Consider the following 22,375-nt stretch of genomic DNA (forward strand, 5'->3'; position numbering starts at 1 on the left):
GGCCAATCAGCGGGCGGGACGTCATAGTTGCGTTTCTCGCGGTATTACCGCGGCCAATCCCATGCCAATCTTGGCATGTGGCCGTTGTTTACCTCCTAAATCTCGCGAGAGCTCAATGCTTAGTCCCGTACTTGCGCATTATTTCGCGCATGCGGGAAAACTTCACCGATAGCGCCAGTTCCAACCCACTCTGCACATGTCAGAGGGCTCCACTCCCGTGACGAGGTGAGTAGATCTGGGTTGTTTGCAGTTACCATGTGAACCGCTAAGTTAACTCTATATGTGCCGATCAAGCTGATCTCTAAGGCTATGTCTGGTGTAAAGTGGTGGTCAGTTCTATATGTGTCTGTCTGGCTGTTGTTGAGACCTGTAACTGTTGTAGGGTGGTGACTGTGGGCATTCAAGTAAAGACCATCAGGAGAAGGCTCCATTACACAGCCCTTCGGCTTATTTTAACACAGGAGAATCTGGTGTAGAGTGTTGTAACCATTACAACACTCTACACCGGCTTCTCCTGTGTTAAAATAAGCCAAAGGGCTGTGTAATGGAGCCTTCTCCTGATGGTCTTTACTTGAATGCCCACAGTCACCACCCTACAACAGTTACAGGTCTCAACAACAGCCAGACAGACACATATAGAACTGACCACCACTTTACACCAGACATAGCCTTAGAGATCAGCTTGATCGGCACATATAGAGTTAACTTAGCGGATCACATGGTAACTGCAAACAACCCAGATCTACTCACCTCGTCACGGGAGTGGAGCCCTCTGACATGCGCAGAGTGGGTTGGAACTGGCGCTATCGGTGAAGTTTTCCCGCATGTGCGAAGTAATGCGCAAGTACGGGACTAAGCATTGAGCTCTCGCGAGATTTAGGAGGTAAACAACGGCCACATGCCAAGATTGGCATGGGATTGGCCGCGGTAATACCGCGAGAAGCGCAACTATGACGTCCCGCCCGCTGATTGGCCACTCCAGGGACAGGAAGTACCGGCCACCAGAGCCTTTATAAATACCTGTTGGGCGTTTGGAAGCACAGTAGCCTCGCAACCCTTGACAAAGGTGATTCGTCACCGAAACGTCGGGGAGGCCTACGGTCCAAGTTTTAGTTAGCGTGGTACAAGGGATCTTTAGGAACAAAAGGAGTGAGGGACAGCTGAGCACCAGTGGACACTGGAATTACCTGTGGTCCACAGAGTGGAATTGAATACATGCGCAGCTGCCCCGAACACCCTTTAGTGTGTGAATTCTTTCACACCTGATCATATACATTCCCCTACCACTGCAGATTTTAACTTTTCTTTTGGGGTCATATATTTTAACCAATACTAAATAAAGCAAATATTTTATAGGGAGGGTTCTAGTGAGGGTTGTCCCCATAAGGGGGTCATTGTTGTCCCCATAATGGGGTCATTATAGGTTGTTATTGTGGGATCATTGTCATGCTGAAAGAACCAGCAACGTTTCATCTTCAATGACCTTGCTGATGGAAGGAGGTTTTCACTCAAAATTTCACAATACATGGCCCCATTCATTCTTTCCTTTACACAGATCAGTTGTCCTGGTCCCTTAGCAGAAAAACAGTACCCAAGCATGATGTTTCCACCCCCATGCTTCACAGTAGGTATGGTGTTCTTTGGATGAAGCTCAGCACTTTCTTCTTCAAACACGAGTTGAGTTTTTACCAAAAAGTTCTACTTTGGTTTCATCTGACAATATGACATTCTCCCAATCCTCTTCTGGATCATCCAATTGCTCTCTAGCAAACTTCAGACGGGCCCGGACATGTACTGGCTTAAGCAGGGGGACACGTCTGGCACTGCATGATTTGAGTCCCTGGAGGCGTAGTGTGTTACTGATGGTAGCCTTTGTTACTTTGGTCCCAGCTCTCTGCAGGTCATTCACTAGGTCCCCCTGTGTGGTTCTGGGATTTTTGCTCACCGTTTTTGTGATAATTTTGACACCACGGGGTGAGATCTTGCGTGGAGCTCCAGATCAAGGGAGATTATCAGTGGCCTTGTATGTCTTCCATTTTCTCCTAATTGCTCCCACAGTTGATTTCTTCACACCAAGCTTCTTGCCTATTGTAGATTCAGTCTTCCCAGCCTGGTGCAGGTCTACAATTTTGTTTCTGGTGTCCTTCGACAGCTCTTTGGTCTTGGCCATAGTGGAGTTTGGAGTGTGACTGTTTGAGGTTGTGGACAGGTATCTTTTATACTGATAACAAGTTCAAACAGGTGCCATTAATACAGGTAACAGTTGAAGGACAGAGGATACTCTTAAAGAAGAAGTTACAGGTCTGTGAGAGCCAGAAATCTTGCTTGTTTGTAGATGACCAAATACTTATTTTCCACCAGAATTTGAAAATAAATTCTTTAAAAATCAGACAATGTAATTTTATGGATTTTTTTCTCATTATGTCGCTCATAGTTGAGGTATACCTATGATGAAAATTACAGGCCTCCCTCATTTTTTTAAGTGAAATACCTTGCACAATTGGTGGATCACTAACTACTTTTTTGCCCCACTGTATCATGTTCAAAAACGTATCCCCTATCCGCAGGATACTGCCGGGACCCCTCCCGACCAATCTCCTGTACAGGGCCCTATCTCTCCCTGGGAACTGGGGCGTGTCTACCCCCGCATGAAGCAGAAGCTAACATGCCCCCTCTATATAGCTCTATTGGAGAGCCTTTCGGCTATCTTTGGATCTCCCAAAGAGATATGGAAGGGATGTGTCGGACACCGCTTTTTGTGGGGGTCAACACGCTTTGTTCCTGGAAAAAGAGTTGGGGCCCCGTACAGGAGATCGCGGGGGGTCCCTAACGGTCAGGCCCTGCAAATAGTGGATAAGGTTTTTTTTACATGACACTTCTCCTTTAATTTATAACATATACATAATATTATGAACTGCATAAACATAAAAAAGGGTTGCTTTCCACCACACCGCTAGTAGTTATTTTGTAATAATCACATGCTTTTCGTTGTGCATAGAATAAAAACAGAGCTATATTGTTATGGTATTGTATATAAATAAGATAACTTGTGGCGCTCTAGATGTTGACAGTGAACACTACTGCATTAGTGTTAGCACCATCCATAAAGCTTGCTTCATGTAACTTGTCAGCCGAGAAAGAAAGAGAAAAATGAAAGGCATTAATGGGTCAAACAGGCATCAACACCCAAGGGATAATATATATATACAACAATATAATGCTCACAGTACATGTAGCATTAATCATCTTCCTTCAAGAGTACCCATACACATCATGAGCATACAGCAAACAAACATGGGCATTGTGCAGTGACAAATAATATTCAGGGGGTCTTCTAACAGAAAGCGCCTTAAAATCTCAGTTTGTCTTATATACTGGAAAAGGCCTCTGTAGGTGCATGTGATTGGGCTTATACAGCCGTTTTAGGGCTAATATTACAGTTCCCACAAATGGCGTTTTAATAATGTTTTTTTTCCCTAATATCACAAAGTACCACTAATATGTTTTTTAAATTGTGCCCCCTTTCTATTATGGATATGTTTATACAAGGTAAATATAGTGTTGTGTGGTTGTCAGCAGTGGGGCTACCAGCTGTAGTTCTGGCTATAGGAGGTTTAATTTTTTTCACTTATTTCAACTTTGCACATTGTGCTCCTTTGGGGGCATTTTAACAGAGTACCTGTCATTTTAACAAAGAGTACCTGTCACCAAACTAAACTTTTAATATATTGTTCCTTATGTAATTATAAGACTTTGCTATTTACTTGCTGTTAAAAAAAAAATCTGTGCTCTCACAGTGCTCTCTGCTGACACCTCTGTCTGTCTCATGAACTGTTAAGAGCAGGAGAAAATCCTTATAGCAAACCTATCCTACTCTGGAAAGTTCCTGACATGGACAGAGGTGTCAGTAGAGAGCACTGTGGTCAGACAAATGAAATTCCAAAAGAAAAGAACTTCCTCTGTAGTATAAAGCAACTGATAAGTACTGGGTTAAGATTTTTAAATAGAAGTAATTTACAAATCTGTTTAACTTTCTGGCACCAGTTGATTAAAAAAAAAAAAAATTGGTTTTCACCAGAGTACCCGTTTAAAATTCTCAACCTTTATATGTTTTTAATGTGACTGAAAAAACGCCCACTAGGTGGCTCTTTACTGTTCCCTGCTACAAGTCCTCCCAGCCTGACAAGAGACCAAACTCAGGAAGTGCGTATGAGGCATGGTGGAGCATGGCGAGGTAGAGATCTTCCCGGCTTCAATGACATTGCGCCTGTTGGGGGAACGCCTACTTTCTCCTGCCGGGAGCTCATATAATGTGAGTAAGGGGAAAGGTATGATACAGAGCTTTTTAAAGCTAGGAAAAAATGTTAAGGGCAGGAGTAGTGTTAGAAGTAGTTAGGAAATCTGAGTTAGTTTAGAAAATATGGTTTGATGACAGGTACTCTTTAACCCCTTAAGGACCACAGGTTTTTCCATTTTTGCACTTTCGTTTTTTCCTCCTCACCTATTAAAAATCATAACCCTTTCAATTTTGCACCTAAAAATCCATATGATGGCTAATTTTTTCACCACCAATTCTACTTTGCAGTGACATCAGTCATTTTACCCAAAAATTTACTGCGAAACGGAAAACCAAATCATTGTGCGATGAAATTGAAGAAAAAAACAACATTTTGTAAATTTTTTGGGGCTTCTGTTTCTACGCAGTGCATTTTTCAGTAAAAATGACACCTTATCTTTATTCTGTATGTCCGTACGTTTAAAATGATACCCTACTTATATAGGTTTGATTTTGTCGTACTTCTGGAAAAAATCATAACTACATGCAGGAAAATTTATATGTTTAAAATTGTCATCTTCTGACCACTATAACTATTTCATTTTACCGCGTATGGGGCGGTATGAGGGCTCCTTTTTTTGCGCCGTGATCTGAAGTTTTTAGCAGTACCATTTTTGTTTTGATCGGACTTTTTGATCACATTTAAAAAAATTTTTAATGATATAAAAAGTGACCAAAAATATGTTATTTTGGACTTTGGAATTTTTTTGCGCGTACGCCATTGACCGTACGGTTTAATTAATGATATATTTTTATAGTTCTGACATTTACGCACGCGGCGATATCACATATGTTTATATTTATTTTTATTTACAGGTAAGAGGACCTCCGCTCGCATTCCAGCTGATCGGGACACCGCATTTTCACTGCGGTGGTCCCGATCAGTCCCACTGAGCAGCCGGGAAGCTTTTACTTTCGTTGTAGATGCGGCGTGCAAAGGGTTAATAGCGCAAAGGGTTAATAGCACGCGGCACAGTGACCGCTGCCGCATGCTATTAGCCCCAGGTCCCGGCTTCAGATACATGCCGGGACCGACCCCATATGACACGGGGTCACCGTGTGACCCCGCGTTATATCGCGGGAGCCAGTCAAGGACATAAATATACGTCCTTGGTCGTTAAGGGGTTAAAGGATAGAGGATACGCATCTGATGGTGGGGGGTCCGACTGCTGGGACCCCCGGCAATCTCCTGCAGGGAACTTTGGCAGCAACCGAAGCGGTGGCTGACATGTCCTCTCCATGTATCTCTATAGAAGAGCCGTCAAAACAGCGTTTGGCTATCTCTGGCTCTCCCATAGAGATACATAGAGGGGGCTGTCGGCTGGCACATTCCGTTCCCGTGGAGAGCCAGGATCCCATGTAGGAGATTGCATGGAGAGGATGGGGGTTTGTGTACACGCGGTCAGACCCCTCGCGATCTAAAACTTATCCCCTATACATTTTTCTGCACTATACTTCTCCTTAAATAGCACAATATTAAATTCGTATTGCTGAATTTCTCTGTACCTGACACATCAGCCACTATTCCATGGTACACATAGCTTCCTAACATGCACATAGGAGCTGATCTGGGTCCGCTAAGGGACAACAATTTCTGTAGCTACCCAGCAATGTTCACCTGGGTGAATGCAGGAAATGTCAGGTCCACTGTCTGAATTATACACATAGCGCTCTTTGAGTGCCATATAAAAAGCAGTTAAGAAGGCAGGAGTGCTATTAAACCACATCTGACTTTTCCACAGCAAAACCTGCTGTCCTTGACTACTAGCTCCACTCTCCTACAGACTCTGCTAAGACATTCAGAAATCCTTGCAGAATTACATGTAGATCAGCTGGATATTTTATGTTGTTTGCTGGTCCACATGATGTTAACAAATGTAAAACAAAAATAGAGAAACAGAAACATAGCCGCACATCCACAGGTTGTTAGTATACATTTTGATCAAAAAGTACAAGCCCACTCGCCCCGTCAAGGCCACCTAGTCAGAGTGGGTCCCTAACCTACCACTGGCGTAGTGCCAGGCGTCAACCAATGCCTCCGTGACACCAAGCCCACAGGGAAAATTACCCAGTGGCCAGGCAGCGTCACACCACCCCACAGATAAAGCATCACAGCAACAATGGCCACCACCAAGCACCACACCAGTGTGAACACCTACCATGTGCTCCCTGCCAAAGGGCTAGGAGGAAACCCATATGCAGTCTCCTGCTAATTAAAAACACCTGGGCCGAATGGGTGGAATGCAATGCTGGCTATAAAGCAAAAATTACCAAAATAAATGAATAGCATTTCAATAGCTTATATAGAAAATGCTGAGTAGGAATCTCCAACACATGAAAGCAAGAACATCAGCAACCTATAATAAGTACAGTTTATATTATGCATTTTTCTCCCTAGTTGTCAAGTAAAACAATGGTCTTATATAGAAAGCTTTATAACAGGACTAGCAAGTGTAAGGATACATATAGGAGGAGATTTAGGATTGTGTGGTGTGTGTGCACATCGGTGGGATTTTTGCTCCTGTCAAGTTGTTTTAAAGGGGTAATCCACTGGCCAACGTGGAACTAAATGTTCCAAACGCTGTTTTCTTGCTGCAGGGTCAGACACGCCCCCCCCCCTCGTGATGTCATGGCCGCACCTCTCAATGCAAGTCTATGGGAGGGGTGGCCGAGACATCACGAGGGGGGCGTGGCCAACCCCCACAGTGTGAAAACAGCGTTCTGAACCTTTAGCTCCACACTGGCCAGTGGAGTACCCCTTTAAGCAAGTTTTGTAAGTGAAAAGATTGCTGGTATTGATTTGCGACATTTGGAGACCTCTGTGACAAAATTTGCGACTTTTGGAGAAATTCCACAACCACTGCAAAGACAAAATTGCTCAAGAAAGGTTTGCCAAAAAATCACTTCGGGACAAAAGCTCTTTAAAAAAAGTTGCAAAACCCCCAATGGGCCAAATTTGGGCAGTTTTTACACACCAAAAGACAAGCAAAATGCTTGATAAATTCCCCCCATAATCTATAAATTTAAACCGAACACCTCACGTGACATCTTAGGTAAGTGTTTAGTTCAATGCTAGTGTAATGTGTTAAATTTTCCCTTGTAATTATTTATTAAAAGAGATTTTTAACTGTTAAATAATCAACGTTATACTGCAGTCTATAGAAGTCTGACATAGGACTTGAAGATACTGTAGCCCCCCTCATGAAAAAATTAAATGTGTCCCCTCATGAACAAATTAATTCAGTGTTTATTTTAAAGAAAAACTTACAGGCTGTTCATCCTAGCTAAACCCAATACACTGGGTTATGGTGCAGGTGAACAGGAGTAAAATTATATATTACTTGTCCAGGCATTTACAAAAACACACAAAAGAGCGCTCCGTAGTGCAATGAAAATATGGTAAGGTTCCGCAATGTAGTTATTGGAAGTGTTTACCTAGATGGTTGTGCTGTCAGGCAGGCACAACACTGGTGAGAGTATAAATATATCCAAAATGCAGCCAATCCCATCCACCAGGGAACTGGTGTCCGACAGTTGAACCTGAGGAAGACGCCTGCTCTGGCGTTGAAACGCGTTGTTCTTAATAAATTTACATTGACCGTACTTTACTGGGTCCTATACTGCCTCACTAGCGGTATTGCCATCTCCTGATTTGCGCCGGACGAGTCCCTGAGTGGTTTGGAGGTTTTCTTGTGTATTGTCCAGGTATTTAGAAGATATGGCCCCTGTTGCTAGAATGTTCATTTAGTTTAGTGCGCAATGGAGGGGGGAGCCAACTTGTCGAGCTTCCCTGCCTGTCCTGTATGCCATGCTATGCCCGCCCACCTTATGCATATTTATTATAAAATAATGATGGGCAGGGATAGCGATCGGAGGCCGGGAAGCTTGGCAAGCCAGCACCTGCCTCCTTTGGGCACTAAACTGAATTACCATTATAGCAACAGGGGCTTCTAAATGCCTAAACTGATTTCAGTAAGTGAATAAAGCCTTGGACTTCAGGATATCATCCACAAAATAACAGCCAGATGAAGCAGACTTACTAAGTTCTTAAAAAAATACCTCCATACTAGTGAGTACACAAAACAGGATAACTGGTCCAAACTGTTATGTTAGAATTACAACCACCAGTCCTCTGTCTGACATGTCAAAAAGTTGTTGATCGCACTGGGCCTCCCACTTAAAGGGGTGCTTTGGTGGAAAACTATATTTTTCAAATCAACTGTTGCCAGAAAGTGAAACAAATTTGTAAATTACTTCTATTAAAAAATCTTAATCCTTCCTATACTTATCAGCTGCTGTATGTTCCAGAGAAAGTGGAGTTGTTCTTTTCAGTCTGACCACAGTGCTCTCTGCTAAGATATCTGTCCATGTCAGGAACTGTCCAGAGGAGGAGCAAATCCCCAATGCAAACCTCTCCTGCTCTGGACAGTTCCTGACATGGACAGAGGTGTCAGCAGAGAGCACCGTGGTAAGACTGAAAAGAACAACAAAGAACTCAACTTCCTCTGGAGCATACAGCAGCTGAAAAATACTGAACAGATTAAGATTTTTAATATAAGTAATTTAAAATCTGTTTACCGTATATACTCGAGTATAAGCCGACCCGAGTATAAGCCGAGACCCCTAATTTCAACCCAAAATCCCAGGAAAAGTTATTGACTCGAGTATAAGCCTAGGGTGGGAAATACCTCATCCCCCCCTGTCATCATCCAGACCCGTCATTAACATCCTCATCATCATCCCCTTGTCATCATCCCACACATCCCCCCTTCATCATCCTCTTATCATCCCACACATCCCCCCCTTCATCATCCCCTTGTCATCATCCCACACATCCCCCCTTCATCATCCCCTTATCATCCCACACATCCCCCTTCATCATCCCCTTATCATCCCACACATCCCCCTTCATCATCCCCTTGTCATCATCCCACACATCCCCCCTTCATCATCCCCTTGTCATCATCCCACACATCCCCCCTTCATCATCCCCTTATCATCCCACACATCCCCCTTCATCATCCCCTTGTCATCATCCCACACATCCCCCCTTCATCATCCCCTTGTCATCATCCCACACATCCCCCCTTCATCATCCCCTTATCATCCCGCACATCCCCCCTTCATCATCCCCTTATCATCCCACACATCCCCCCTTCATCATCCCCTTATCATCCCACACATCCCCCCTTCATCATCCCCTTATCATCCCGCACATCCCCCCTTCATCATCCCCTTATCATCCCACACATCCCCCCTTCATCATCCCCCCCCTTCATCATCCCCACACCCCCCCTTCATCATCCTCTTCTCATCATTCGCCCTCAGTGGTCTTCAACCTGCGGACCTCCGGAGGTTTCAAAACTACAACTCCCAGCAAGCCCGGGCAGCCATCGGCTGTCCGGGCTTGCTGGGAGTTGTAGTTTTGAAACCTCCGGAGGTCCGCAGGTTGAAGACCACTGCGGCCTTCAACATCATCCAGCCCCCCTCTCACCCCCTTTAGTTCTGAGTACTCACCTCCGCTCGGCGCTGGTCCGGTTCTGCAGGGCTGTCCGGTGAGGAGGTGGTCCGGTGAGGAGGGGGTCCGGGCTGCTATCTTCACTGGGGGCGCCTCTTCTCCGCGCTTCCGGCCCGGAATAGATGCGTTGCCTTGACAATGACGCAAATGACGCACCTCTGCGTCGTTGTCACGGCAACGTGACTATTCTGAGGCCGGGCCCGAAGCGCTTAGAAGAGGCCTCCCCGGTGAAGATAGCAGCCCGGAACCACTATCCCACCGGACCACCTCCTCACCGGACAGTCCTGCAGGACCGGACCAGCGCCGAGCGGAGGTGAGTACTCAGAACTAAAGGGGGTGAGAGGGGGCTGGATGATGTTGAAGGCCGCAGTGGTCTTCAACCTGCGGACCTCCGGAGGTTTCAAAACTACAACTCCCAGCAAGCCCGGACAGCCGATGGCTGCCCGGGCTTGCTGGGAGTTGTAGTTTTGAAACCTCTGGAGGTCCGCAGGTTGAAGACCACTGCGGGTGGGGGAGTTCACTCGAGTATAAGCCGAGGGGGGTGTTTTCAGCACGAAAAATCGTGCTGAAAAACTCGGCTTATACTCGAGTATATACGGTAACTTTCTGGAACTAGTTCATCTGAAAAAAAAATTATAATAATTTCCACCGGAGAACCCCCATAAGATCAGAGTTATTAGATAAGAAAGTGCAATAAAAGAACAAGAGGCACTTGTGTGATATCCTTCAACGGCTAATAACAAATTACAAAGGTGAGCCTAGAACTGACTCACCTGGGGTGGTTGTGCTAATGCCGACAAAACACGTACAACGGCATGAATACAAGGCTGCAGCTGCCTCCTCCGACATGCTGGACTGCGTGTTCCAAACCGGCTTCTTTCTCAAGAAAGAAGTCGGTCTGGCATTGAAACGCGTTGTACATTTTATAATTTTTTTTAAATAAATACCATTATTCAAAAAGTTGTGGGCAGCACTCCATTATCCTCCTTGGTGGTAAGATTGTGGATTTTTAGATGGGAAAGTGGGCAGTATTGTGCTCTACTCAATGGCATCCATACAAAAAAAAAGGTCAGATCTCCCAGCCAGGTGGTGAGAGTAGCGTAATGCCGTCTGCTTCCCCAGATAATATCACAGCGGGTCTTAGGTGTGAGAGTTGGTGCGATCAACAACTTGTGCGACACATTAGTAGTTGTTTTTTCATGACAGTAACGCTCTAAGCCTGTATATACATTTGCCTATATCTGTCAAGCCTCTAGTCCCTGATGTTAGTTGGCAACATTTCCAAGACATATGTACAAGCATAACAACCAAGATAATTGGTTCAAACTGTTAACTTGATTAGAGTATGTCCACCAAATCTTTGAGGCTGCCTATCTCTAATCAAACTCTGCTGCTAAGACTAAGCGGATCGCTGCTACACATCATTTTCCAAATGCAATGATTGCTTCAGAGTGATAATTCTGCTTAACTGCACCTTCAAGTTTGCTCCACATTTTATTTGGTTTAATTTTGTCTTTAGTTACTGCCTTCTCTTTGTATTTGCAATTGCTTCTATACATCCCTTCTGTACCCTCTGATCATCAATAGGTTTTCTATTATCAAGATATAGTTTTGCCTTTGCTCTCAAACCTAAGTAAACATTTTAAACATTTCCGGACTTCAAGAAGGTCTTTGGAAATTGTAGATTATATGTGAGGAAGATGGTCCTGAGGAAAGAATTTAGGCTCCTAAGACATTAATGCTCCATTGCTTGTCAAAACATTCAACCTGAAGTATCTCCTCCAGTCTCACACAATGCCCTGGGGGTGGTGCCCTAAGGGAAAGTACTGTTACTCCTCTCATCTGGTTCAAAGCTACATTCCAGCAGACAGGTGAGGCTCCTGGCCTAGTGACACTGATAGGCCGTTACAGTAATCAAGAGATGAAGGAACCAGAAATTTTGGCAAATGATTTTGTGGTGCAGGGAGTAAATAACAGATCTGAGATAAACATTACCCAGGGGTGCTGCCTAGAGGTTAAAATAGTACTACTTGCTAAAATAAAAATATCAGGTCTAGGTCACTTGATGGCAGAAAAACAAGAAGTTCAGTTTCAGCTAGAGAGAAACAGAGATTATGATGTTAAAGATGGTAAACAGACAATAACTGCTTTTTATGATTATATTTTAGTAAAGCAGATGTGATGTCATTGGAATATGGCTTTCATTAGCATAGAGAGCATGGTACTAAAAGCCAATATGCGCTGTGTAAAAAAAAAAAAAAAAAGGCCAGAACCTAGGACTGCAAGTTGAGGAACCTCAATAGCAAGAATTGATCTAGCAATGGCTCTAGCAATAGCCTATGCTGCACTATATAAGCAAAAAAAAAAAAAAAAAACGATTCAAACAATATTACAGTTTCCGCTCTATACATTCATACAATGGTCCACCTTTGAATATAATTAAAGCTGGCTATAAATTTTAGATCTTTCTATTTGTGCATGAAGTGGTATGGCGCTCCTCTGAAATCTTTTGATTTTGAGTCATTCATGGAATTTTTCACCATAAAACTATAATGGATAATGGAAGTGCATATCCTTTAAAGTTCATTCACCTGAAATTGAAGATCCAAATAAGGCTGGGTTTAAATATATGCGTCATATGGCATTATTTCCCAAATGATAGATGAAACTGATGATAGAACTGATCCAATTCATTTGAATGGGACAGTTCATATTCATCCAGCATCTGGTTGGACTTGCAGCACCGGCACCAGACAGGGGAATGCATCTTGCTGCGATCCCCCATCCGGCATTCGGAAAAAATGGACACCGGATGCTACAAAACTGATACACGTTGTCCATATGTAATGCCAGCCTAACACTCTTTGCGATCCTAAGATCACCAGAATACAATGGAGGAGAGATGTGGTCTTTTTTATAAGAGCAAGTGAAAGTACAATTGGACATACTATAGACATGTTTTAATGTTACATAAGATGAACAGTGAAACATTTCTCTATGCCAATAACAAAGTAAATCAAGATAACTTGCCAATGAATTCCAAACTATCTTAACTTTGTACCGTTCATACACCCCAAAATGTTGATACATTTTAATCAACTAACAAATCCATAAAAATAGTTAAAGGTACAAACATAACAGTCTGCAGGAGAGCAATGCACAATTTTTTTTTTGTCAATAATCTGCACACCATTGTTCTTTAAGCCATAACAATGAACTGTAACTATATCTGTTCGTGGGCAGCACGACTATGGCAGGCTTACAGATTCTGCAGATTGCCTCATTTTACAAACTAGGCATATTCCCAAAACTCAATTCTTTTTGACCACTTGCCTTTCAAACATCTGCAGTTCTTCAAGGAAATAAGATTTCTAAATTTTTACAGAATCTCATTTCATCTTTACATTTAGTATATTGGTTCAGACTATTTCTACATTGTAAAAATTATACCTCTACATTTTTCCATGGGCGCTAAACCTTTTTTAGAAAAGGGCTACATGCAGACTTTTTGTGAAAAGTCATTTGGCATTGCAGTAACAGTCTATAGAAACAAAATGATTAGCGCAATAACACACTTTCAGGAGACCTTCCTGCAACTTTTGCAATACAAAATATCAAGGAGAAAGTCACAGGGTAAAAAAGACAGTTCAACAAGAGGCTATTATAAATCAAAAGTCTGTTGTGTGTAACCCCAACTTTAAATATATATATCTTCCATTGCACAGGTGTCCGTGTCAAAGGCAGTCAGTATGCAGTTATACTTGAGCTCTTAAACAAAAATATTAACAAACGGTTTATTAGAATGTATCAGTGTAATAGATACTATGGGGTAAATATGAGGAAACTAAACATGGTTTAAGCACATCATTCTATGTGTTCAATTGGAAATATGAAGTGAGAACTTTACAATATAAATACCATTTCAAAAAGACTTTTACTGGTAATATGTTTGTCCATGTGCAGGTCAATTGAGTTATATTGTAGTTTACAGCATTCAAATGCTTTAGCAGAGCATCTGATCCCAGGTGACATTAACAGCAATTGTTGACTTTCTATTACCCTGCAATATTAATGTAAAATATACTTGAATCAATATGAAATGTATATTCTAGAAGAGGGAAGGTGGAATGCCTGTTACATTCTGTATCTACCTCAACTCCCTAGGCAAGAGGAAAAGAAAAAAAAACACATGGCCATATTTCTGATTTAATTGAAATAGGATTAGAAAGTTGCATTTCTCCCAGTGGACTAAAGATGACCTTTGACAGCTTAACAGGAGCCAATAGGAAAATTCAAATACATTGAAGGGTAACAAAAAGCATTTTGCCGAGTATTCATCTACACTGCCAAGCTATGAGTATTTAAATCAAAAGCTGTTTCTGCCTGAAAAAAAATCAGACTTTTTATACAGTACAAAAAAAAGGTCCAGCCTTCACTGTAACAACCACGTCAGACATCAGATTTGTATGGAAACAATTAATAAGACACAGACGTCTAGAAATGCATTCTGGAAAACTTTTTTTCAGAGTCAAAGTGGAAAAAGCTAAATGCTCCTAAAAAGGTAAGAAAGAAGAGGAACGTGAAATAAATAAGCCAAAAATGGACAAGCAGATCATGGAGGTGAATTTCGCTACATATATAAAACCTTGCAATTACTAGAGCTAAGAATTAATTACTAAATAAAAGGGACAAGTAAACTATGCATGAACTTTGACAAACCTGCAATGAAGTATGTTTTGCATAAGGCTTATTACGCATGTTTCATTGCATCTTCCTGCAATAAAATATTTATGTTAAGGAAGACATTTTCTTTATGAGAGTTCAAGCTATTCCACAGAAGGACTTCTGATAGATCAGTACTTGCAACATGTTCTGACCACAAGACCATCATTAAACTCTAACTCTAATGGGAGCTATGTCAGGACAGACCAAAACTCAACTAATGGAAGACCACACCCAGTACAAGAATCCGGTTAATCAAAAAAAAAAAAGCAAGATGGCAAAAGAGCAGTAGAAGCATAATAACATGTATCTTGCAGAATCTACATGTGCACAACCCTGTTTGCACAATAGTAGATATTTGAAGTTTAGTTCTGCTTAGAAAATTATAAAACTCAAAAACTGATGACTGAAGTGACTGCTTTGATACCCAATGATCTAAAAAGCACAGAAATGTATACAGATACTATATTATAAAGAAGACAGGCTCTTAACGGCAAGGCCAATATAAAGAGTCAAAATGAAGAACTTCCAACTTTCTATCTACAAGTACCTACTTCCAACCATTAATAACAAAGCTTACTGATACAAAGGATTCTGGGTGCGAGTTCTATCCAATAAATGTTCTTAAGAGTTAATATGCCTTCAACATATTTGTATCCAACACTGACCTCTTACTTATCACTCACAAACAACTAAATTATTATTTACAATGTATTTTTAACTTATTGTTTTGCTGATGGTCAGAATATAACAGAACTATTAACATCTACAGAATCGAATCATCATCGACACGACAGAAGTGATAAAATCACTTGCCATTGTATAGAAATATTTTATTGATTGTGTCGGTGGGTACAGATTTTACTTAAACTATACGTTTTAAAGGTAGAATATTTTTTGTCAAGTCTAAACAACAAAAATAAGTTCCAGTTGTATTTGTGGGCATAATGGCATAAAAGTAAAAGCTAGGTGCTCAGAGTGAAAGCAATATGTAGGTCAATTGTAATAAATCTCAACCTCTATTTGGTACAACTGGGATAATGAAGATTCTGAGATAAGCAGCTTTGACTAGCTATAGTCTGAAACAATATCTCAACTTAATCATTTTGCAGAAATTTTTTTTCCAAATGTTTTAAGTTTTTTTTTTTTTTAGCCTGTCTCCATGACCATTACTTTTGTTTAACATTCCACTTTGCCAGTTATCAATGAATATATAATTCATAACACATATTTTATATAATATTTCTAGAAACAAAAAAAATGTTAATATAAAAATTATATGTAGAAACAATATCTTACAAGTTCATTTATTTGAGATAAAAAAAAATAAGAGAAAAATGCTTTGCCAATATATTTTTTGTTTTATTTTTAACTATCATCACCACATGGACTGATAGGTTCACCATCCTTAGAGCACGTAAGCAGTTAATAGCATTGATTACTTGTCACAGAGCAGACAATCAGGACCACAAACGCACACTACACAAGCATAGCTGTACTAAACCATAGGGTAGATTTCACAATTGCATCTATAAAAGTTGTTGGCATCTTGGGTTATACAGTAAGTATGCTAACATTCCCATTACCTCCTCTTAATAACTATCATAACTAATTTACACATACAACTAGTAGTAAGTTTGAACAGAATTAACTGAACAATCTGATGTTAAAATTCAGCGATCTACAATCATGAGTTTGTCTTAGCTTTGGTGATAAAGGTATAAACTTGGGAAAAAAATTCTAAAAAGTAATCTAAAGCAGCAAGGTGAGAGTGCTACATTTTATTTGTTACTGTTTTTCTCGAAAATATTCCATCCACTGATCGAACATCTATAACAAATGCAGGCGATTATGATAAGTGAAAAGGGGGGGGGGGGGGGTAATGTAAAGTTGCAGATACAACACCTTTACACAAAAACGCTCCTGGACTCACACAAAGTCGCCATTAATATTCCCATACTAATGCTGTTTGCCATTGCAAATGTCTTATCTACCAGGATTAATCCACGCACCATTTTAACCATCCTAAGCTTATGTGTAAAAATGATCTACTATTCTGTAGTTTTTGTAATACATATTACAGGGAAAATAAACCAAATGAATATCTCTTAGTTATGTTTCCACATTACAATCTTAAAGTTTCCAAGAGGTAAAAGTGGTGTCATAAGAGAAAATATAAACATTTTATTTATAACTGAATGTAACAAAATTTAAAATCTCCCCTCCCTGAGGAAAAAAAGTTGCATAAGGCAATATATAGCATTGTGAGAGGGTCCTGGGATAAGTAGATTATGCAGAGACTTTCTACTGATCCTTCAGGCTAGTACAGCACACAGAGGGTTAAGCTGTACTGGAATCCTATACTGGAGAGCAGACTCCAACATTCCTGTGGGCCCAGCACAGTATTCAGAGCAACCACAACAAGCCAGCCTTTGTCCTCCTCCTCATACACAACCTTATAGCAGGTAATGCTACCGATGGAGATGGATACTACTGGGTGGGAAATAATAGTAAAACATAAAGAAAGAGGCTACATTATAAGCTGTAGGAATTCTGACAGATATTGGGAGTTTGAGCCATTTTATGTATTGAAAAGTGTCAGCAATTTCCTAAGTTGTCTCCTATCCATTATCTATAGGCTGAACGCATCTTCTTCTATTATACTTTCATTTCCCGGTTCTTTCCCACATCAGTACATGGTTGGTTATGTAACCATATATGACTACACTGTACATCCTGGGGCACAGTACACAGCGATGTGCTGAGGTAAGCGGCACAATAACGGACTGCATTCTATGTGCATCATTCTACTGGGGCAGTAACGGCTGAACGAGCAGCGCCGCGCGCACCCGAGCTCTGCCCCACTCTAGCCGCCGCTCTCCCGTTTTAGTGCCCCACTCTCTATAGCACTGCCCTCCGTCAGTACAGCGCCGCCGCTCTCCCACTGTAGTGCCCCCTTTCTACAGCGCCGCCGCTCTCCCACTGTAATGCCCCCTTTCTACAGCGCCGCCGCTCTCCCACTGTAGTGCCCCCTTTCTACAGCGCCGCCGCTCTCCCACTGTAGTGCCCCCTTTCTACAGCGCCGCCGCTCTCCCACTGTAGTGCCCCCTTTCTACAGCGCCGCCGCTCTCCCACTGTAGTGCCCGCTTTCTACAGCCCCGCCGCTCTCCCGTTTTAGTGCCCCACTCTCTATAGCACTGCCCTCCGTCAGTACAGCGCCGCCGCTCTCCCACTGTAGTTCCCACCCTGTACAGCGCCGTCGCTCTCCCGTTATAGTGTCTCCCGCTCTATAGCGCTGCTCTCCCGTTACAGTGCCCCCTCTCTTCAGCGCTCGCCTCCGTCAGTTCAGCGGCACTGCTATCCCATCCTAGTGCCCCACTCTCCATAGCACTGCCCGTCGTCAGTACAGCGCCGCCGTTCTCCCACTGTAGTGCCCCGCTCTGTACAGCGCCGCCGCTCTCCCATTGTGGTGCTCCCCTTTCTATAAAACCGCCGCTCTCTCCCTCAGTGTTGCCCCGTTACTCCGCCGCTCTCTCCCTCAGTGTTGCCCCGTTACTCCGCCGCTCTCTCCCTCAGTGTTGCCCCGTTACTCCGCCGCTCTGTCCCTCAGTGTTGCCCCGTTACTCCGCCGCTCTGTCCCTCAGTGTTGCCCCGTTACTCCGCCGCTCTGTCCCTCAGTGTTGCCCCGTTACTCCGCCGCTCATCCCTCACACACTTTCCCGCCGCAGCCCCGGCCGTCACGTGACCGGGCGCCAGAGAACTCTCCACATTCCAGCACAGTTCTCCTCCGCGCGCCGCGGTCGATAAAGTTTCCAGGAATAAAGCGGCCCCGTTATCCGAGCACACGACAGCACCGAGCTACATACACTATAACCACATGTGACACAAACTTTATACCAGCAGGTAACGGCAACAGAACCGGGTAATGTGCACCACACCTCGGCGCCGCTGTTCTGCCAGGCTTGTGGGGGAAGTTGTGAGGTCCCTGCCCTGGTGTGAGCTGTGGCTCGTCTCCCTGTCTGGATGAATAGGGCGGGTTAGAGCACAAGTCACACACGCCACAGCACAAGGAGAGCGCCGCTTTGTCTCTTACCTTTCAGTGATCTTGGCTTCGCTTGCTTGCGGCGAGACATCCTAAAAGCAAACAGCTGAAGTTGTTCAATGTCAGCCCGTTACACAACTACAAGGCAACACACAACAACAACGAGGGTGATCCCCCTACAGCCAAGACTGTGCTTGTCCTCCAGACTCCCTGTCCTGTCTGTGCCCTAGTGCACTGGCCGAGAAAACTTCAAGAATATTAGAAAAAAAAAAAAAGGCCAATTTACTCTAAAGAGTTTCGTGTTTTTATTTAGTGGTTTTAAAAATAAAAACAGAGGACGGATGAATTCTTCTAGGACTGTCCAAGAGGGAAGAGAATTCTTTAAAAATACGATCAAAACTCAGCAACAGCAAAAATGACCAATGGTTAAAAAAAAACACAATAAAGTGTTGACTTTCCTGCACTCCCTGCAGCAGCACTACAAGTGATCGGAGGGAAGGGGCACTAGGCGGCTGTTGCATGGAGCTGCTGTTTATTTCTTATTATTGTTATTATTATTTGCTTGTTGTGTAATAGGGAGAGGGGGGGGGTCTGTCTTGTTTTTGGGGGGGTTGTTGTTTTTTGTTTGTTTTTGTAGGGGAGGGGGTTGTTGGGGGAAAGATAGCTCTTCGTAGGATGCCTGAGATCTCGGTCTAAGGAGCTGGATGAGCTCCTTGTCTCTGGGAAGAAAAAAGTCTACGCCTGGCTTGAGGAGAGGAGAGCAGAGAGAAGGAGATGTGTGCTGCTGCTGCTGTGTGCTCCCTCCTCATCACAAACCTGCAAGGTCTTGGACTGCGCTGTCGCTCCGGTAGTCCACATAATAATGGAAAATAGAAGCAAGGCCCCTAAAGCCATCAGGATGGCTCCAGAGGGGGCCCCTAACCCGCAGGGACTCGCTCTGTACGTAATCACTGAGGAAATCATTGTCAGCCTGCCTGCACTCACACACAGACAGAGGGGCATGATTAAAAGCCGAGGGGGACTCAGCCAAGACGTGGACTGGACGCCAAGCAGCTACTCAGACCTGGATCAGGAGCCTCTGCAGGAGGAGCAGGGAATAGGATGGAGACAGAGAGATCATAATAATAGCACAGCCACATCACACACACACACGTAGTGATGACACACACATACACACTGACACACATACACAATGCACAACACCCCCTCCCTCCCTGCCTGCCTCCCTCCCTCCCCATTGCCTGCTGTTAAAAGACATAACTGCTAGAGATGGACTCTATCCTCAATCTCTGCCCTCACTGTAGAGAAGGAGAGCTCAGCTATCTGGCAGTGGAAAGGTCCCTCTTCTGGCTGAAGCGATGTAAGGATGCACAGCACTGGCTTCTCTCTGGCTTTTTTACCATTGTCTTTCCATCTTTTTTGTCTGATCCCCAGTACAACATTTTCCACATTGTTTAAAGTTGCTAATAACTGGGAGGAAAGAAAGCAAAAGATTGTTATGTTGTGCTCTATTGTTCTCTCACTTTCTTTTAATGTTAAATAATGAAAAGAATGATATCTCCTCTCCAGACATTGCATTGTTTTTTTATTGCTTTATTCTTTTGAATCTTTTTTTCTTATCTGTGTTTCTACAGAGCTTTGTAAATATGGTAACATTTGTTATATATATATATATATATATATATATATATATATATATATATATATATATATTCTTGGATATATTGTTGCAGGTATTTATTTTATTTGTAATTTATTTATCACATTTCAGCACATATGATACAACATGTATTTTCAGAAGGTGCATCATAGGACTTTGCGATTAATGTTTGTATGTGTGCGTGTATATATATATATAATATATATATATATATTATATATATATATATATATATTGATGACCTTTTTGTTTATTGCATTTTAAAACAATTATAGTCTTTCACTCTTCACTAGCAAAGAAGCATATTTTGAAAAGTGACCATAACTAATCCTCTTGTGCTTACTATATTGAAAAGTAAAATTTCCAATATACTTAAAGGGGTATTATTTGACTATGCTACAGGGGCTGTAAAGTTAGTGTAGTTCATAATATAGTGTCTGTACCTGTGTGTGACAGTTTTCTCACAATTCTGTGATTTTCAACCCAATATTTATTTTTAACAGCATACAAAATGACTGTTGTCTCAGATTTTTCCCAGGTTGCAATGCGGCCGAGACCTGACTCACTAGTCAGCTGATGACAGGGAGCCAGTCGGCTTCAATGGGTGGAGCGATCGCTTGGTGGGAGAGAGATCCAACTGTAACATCGAAAACCACAGGTCTTTTGAATGGATGCAGCTCATTTATGTTTCAATGGGTGGGGTGGCTGATGTGTGGGAGGGAAGAAAATGGAATTATGGGATTAGTAGGCAAAGAAGGACACTCAAACAGGAAATACCAGTTCACAAAAATCTAGCGACAGTATTATGGTAATCTCACAACATAGACATTTAGCAGATTCTTCCTAAGCATGTCCATTACTGTCTGTCAGGTACGTACTAAAATCACCTTATGGTGGATAACCCCTTTAAACTAAGTTGACACACAATGGCTGCAGGACTTTCCACAACAAATCTCCAAGGAAATCTGCTGTACCACATTGTTTAGATTTTGGGTTTTAAATCATAAAGAAAAACAGTATACTCACTTAGTGCTCCCCTGGCAATGTTTCCTTAGTCCTTCCGCCGGTCCCTATTTGATGGCCTTTTCTGATTACATACTGCCTCAAAGGACTGCAGCACCCTGTGGTTGCCTAAAGACATAATTTGTTGGCATGACAATTTTATTGCTGAAAGCTGTGTGTAAGGGGACCGGGAAAGCATTGCAACTTGAACTTTAAGATGATGCTGCATATCCACACATAATTGATAGGAAAATCTGCAGCTATAGGATTTGATTGCAGATTTTCTCTTCTCCATTAGGGTGCGTTCACACAGCAGAACGCACGCTGAATCTCCGCTCGTGGAATTCAGCGAGCGGAGATTCAGCCTGGCATCCGCCGTCGGCGTTAGGACCCCATGGCACTGCGGCTTCACCATTGACGGCTATGCAGTGCTCACAGAATTCCGCACAAAGAATGAACATGTAAAACAATTTATTTTAAAACATCTGGAGCCAGAAAGTTAAACTGGTGACCCGATCGCCTGGAAAATAAGAATGATCGGAGCTGCCATCAGGACTGACCGACTAATGGCAGTTGGGGGGGGGGGGGGTTAAAGCTCATTTCCCCCTCTCTGCCCACCGATTGAAGTCCGGGCAGAGCGGGGGGAATGGGTGCGGCGAGGGGGGAGCATGGCCGGCTTACCGATCGGACCGAGGTGGCAGGGATGTCGGCCGGCCGGAAAGTGCGGCTGTGGAGGAGGCTGCAGTGAAGATTGCTGGTAAGTGATCTTTACTGTGGCCTTCTAAAAGTTGCAAAACTACAACTCCCAGCATGCCCAGACAGCCAAAGGCTGTCTGGGCATGCTGGGAGTTGTAGTTTTGCAACATCTGGAGGGCCACAGTTTAGAGACCACCAGATGTTGCAAAATTACAACTTTCAGCATGCACTGACTGTCCAGGCATGCTGGGAGTTGTAGTTCTGCAACATCTGAAGGGCCAGATATTGCAGAATTACACCGCCCAGCATCACTGACTGTCTGGGCATGCTCGGAGTTGTAGATTTGAAACATCTGAAGTGGCACAGTTTGGAGACTACTATACGGTGGTCTCCAAACTG

The 22,375-nt window shown here is 42.9% G+C and overlaps 1 protein-coding gene across 5 annotated transcripts in view; it reads right to left on the reverse strand.

Annotated features, from left to right (window-relative positions):
• Nucleotides 1-20,241, reverse strand: part of ZNF521 (zinc finger protein 521) — a 405,801-nt gene extending 385,560 nt beyond the window's left edge. For 2 of the 5 annotated variants that reach the window (XR_008844205.1, XM_056521755.1), the window contains exon 1: nucleotides 18,670-20,241. Coding sequence is in view for 4 of the 5 variants with exons in the window: in XM_056521755.1 (XP_056377730.1) it covers nucleotides 18,670-18,709 (40 nt within the window). In the remaining variant the exon portion in view is untranslated. The remainder of the gene's footprint in view (nucleotides 1-18,669) is intronic. The other 3 variants (XM_056521752.1, XM_056521753.1, XM_056521754.1) reach the window with 3 other exon arrangements.
• Between the last annotated feature and the right edge of the window lie 2,134 nt (nucleotides 20,242-22,375).

The sequence above is a fragment of the Hyla sarda genome, chromosome 5 (assembly GCF_029499605.1).
Source record: "Hyla sarda isolate aHylSar1 chromosome 5, aHylSar1.hap1, whole genome shotgun sequence".
Lineage (NCBI taxonomy): Eukaryota > Metazoa > Chordata > Amphibia > Anura > Hylidae > Hyla > Hyla sarda.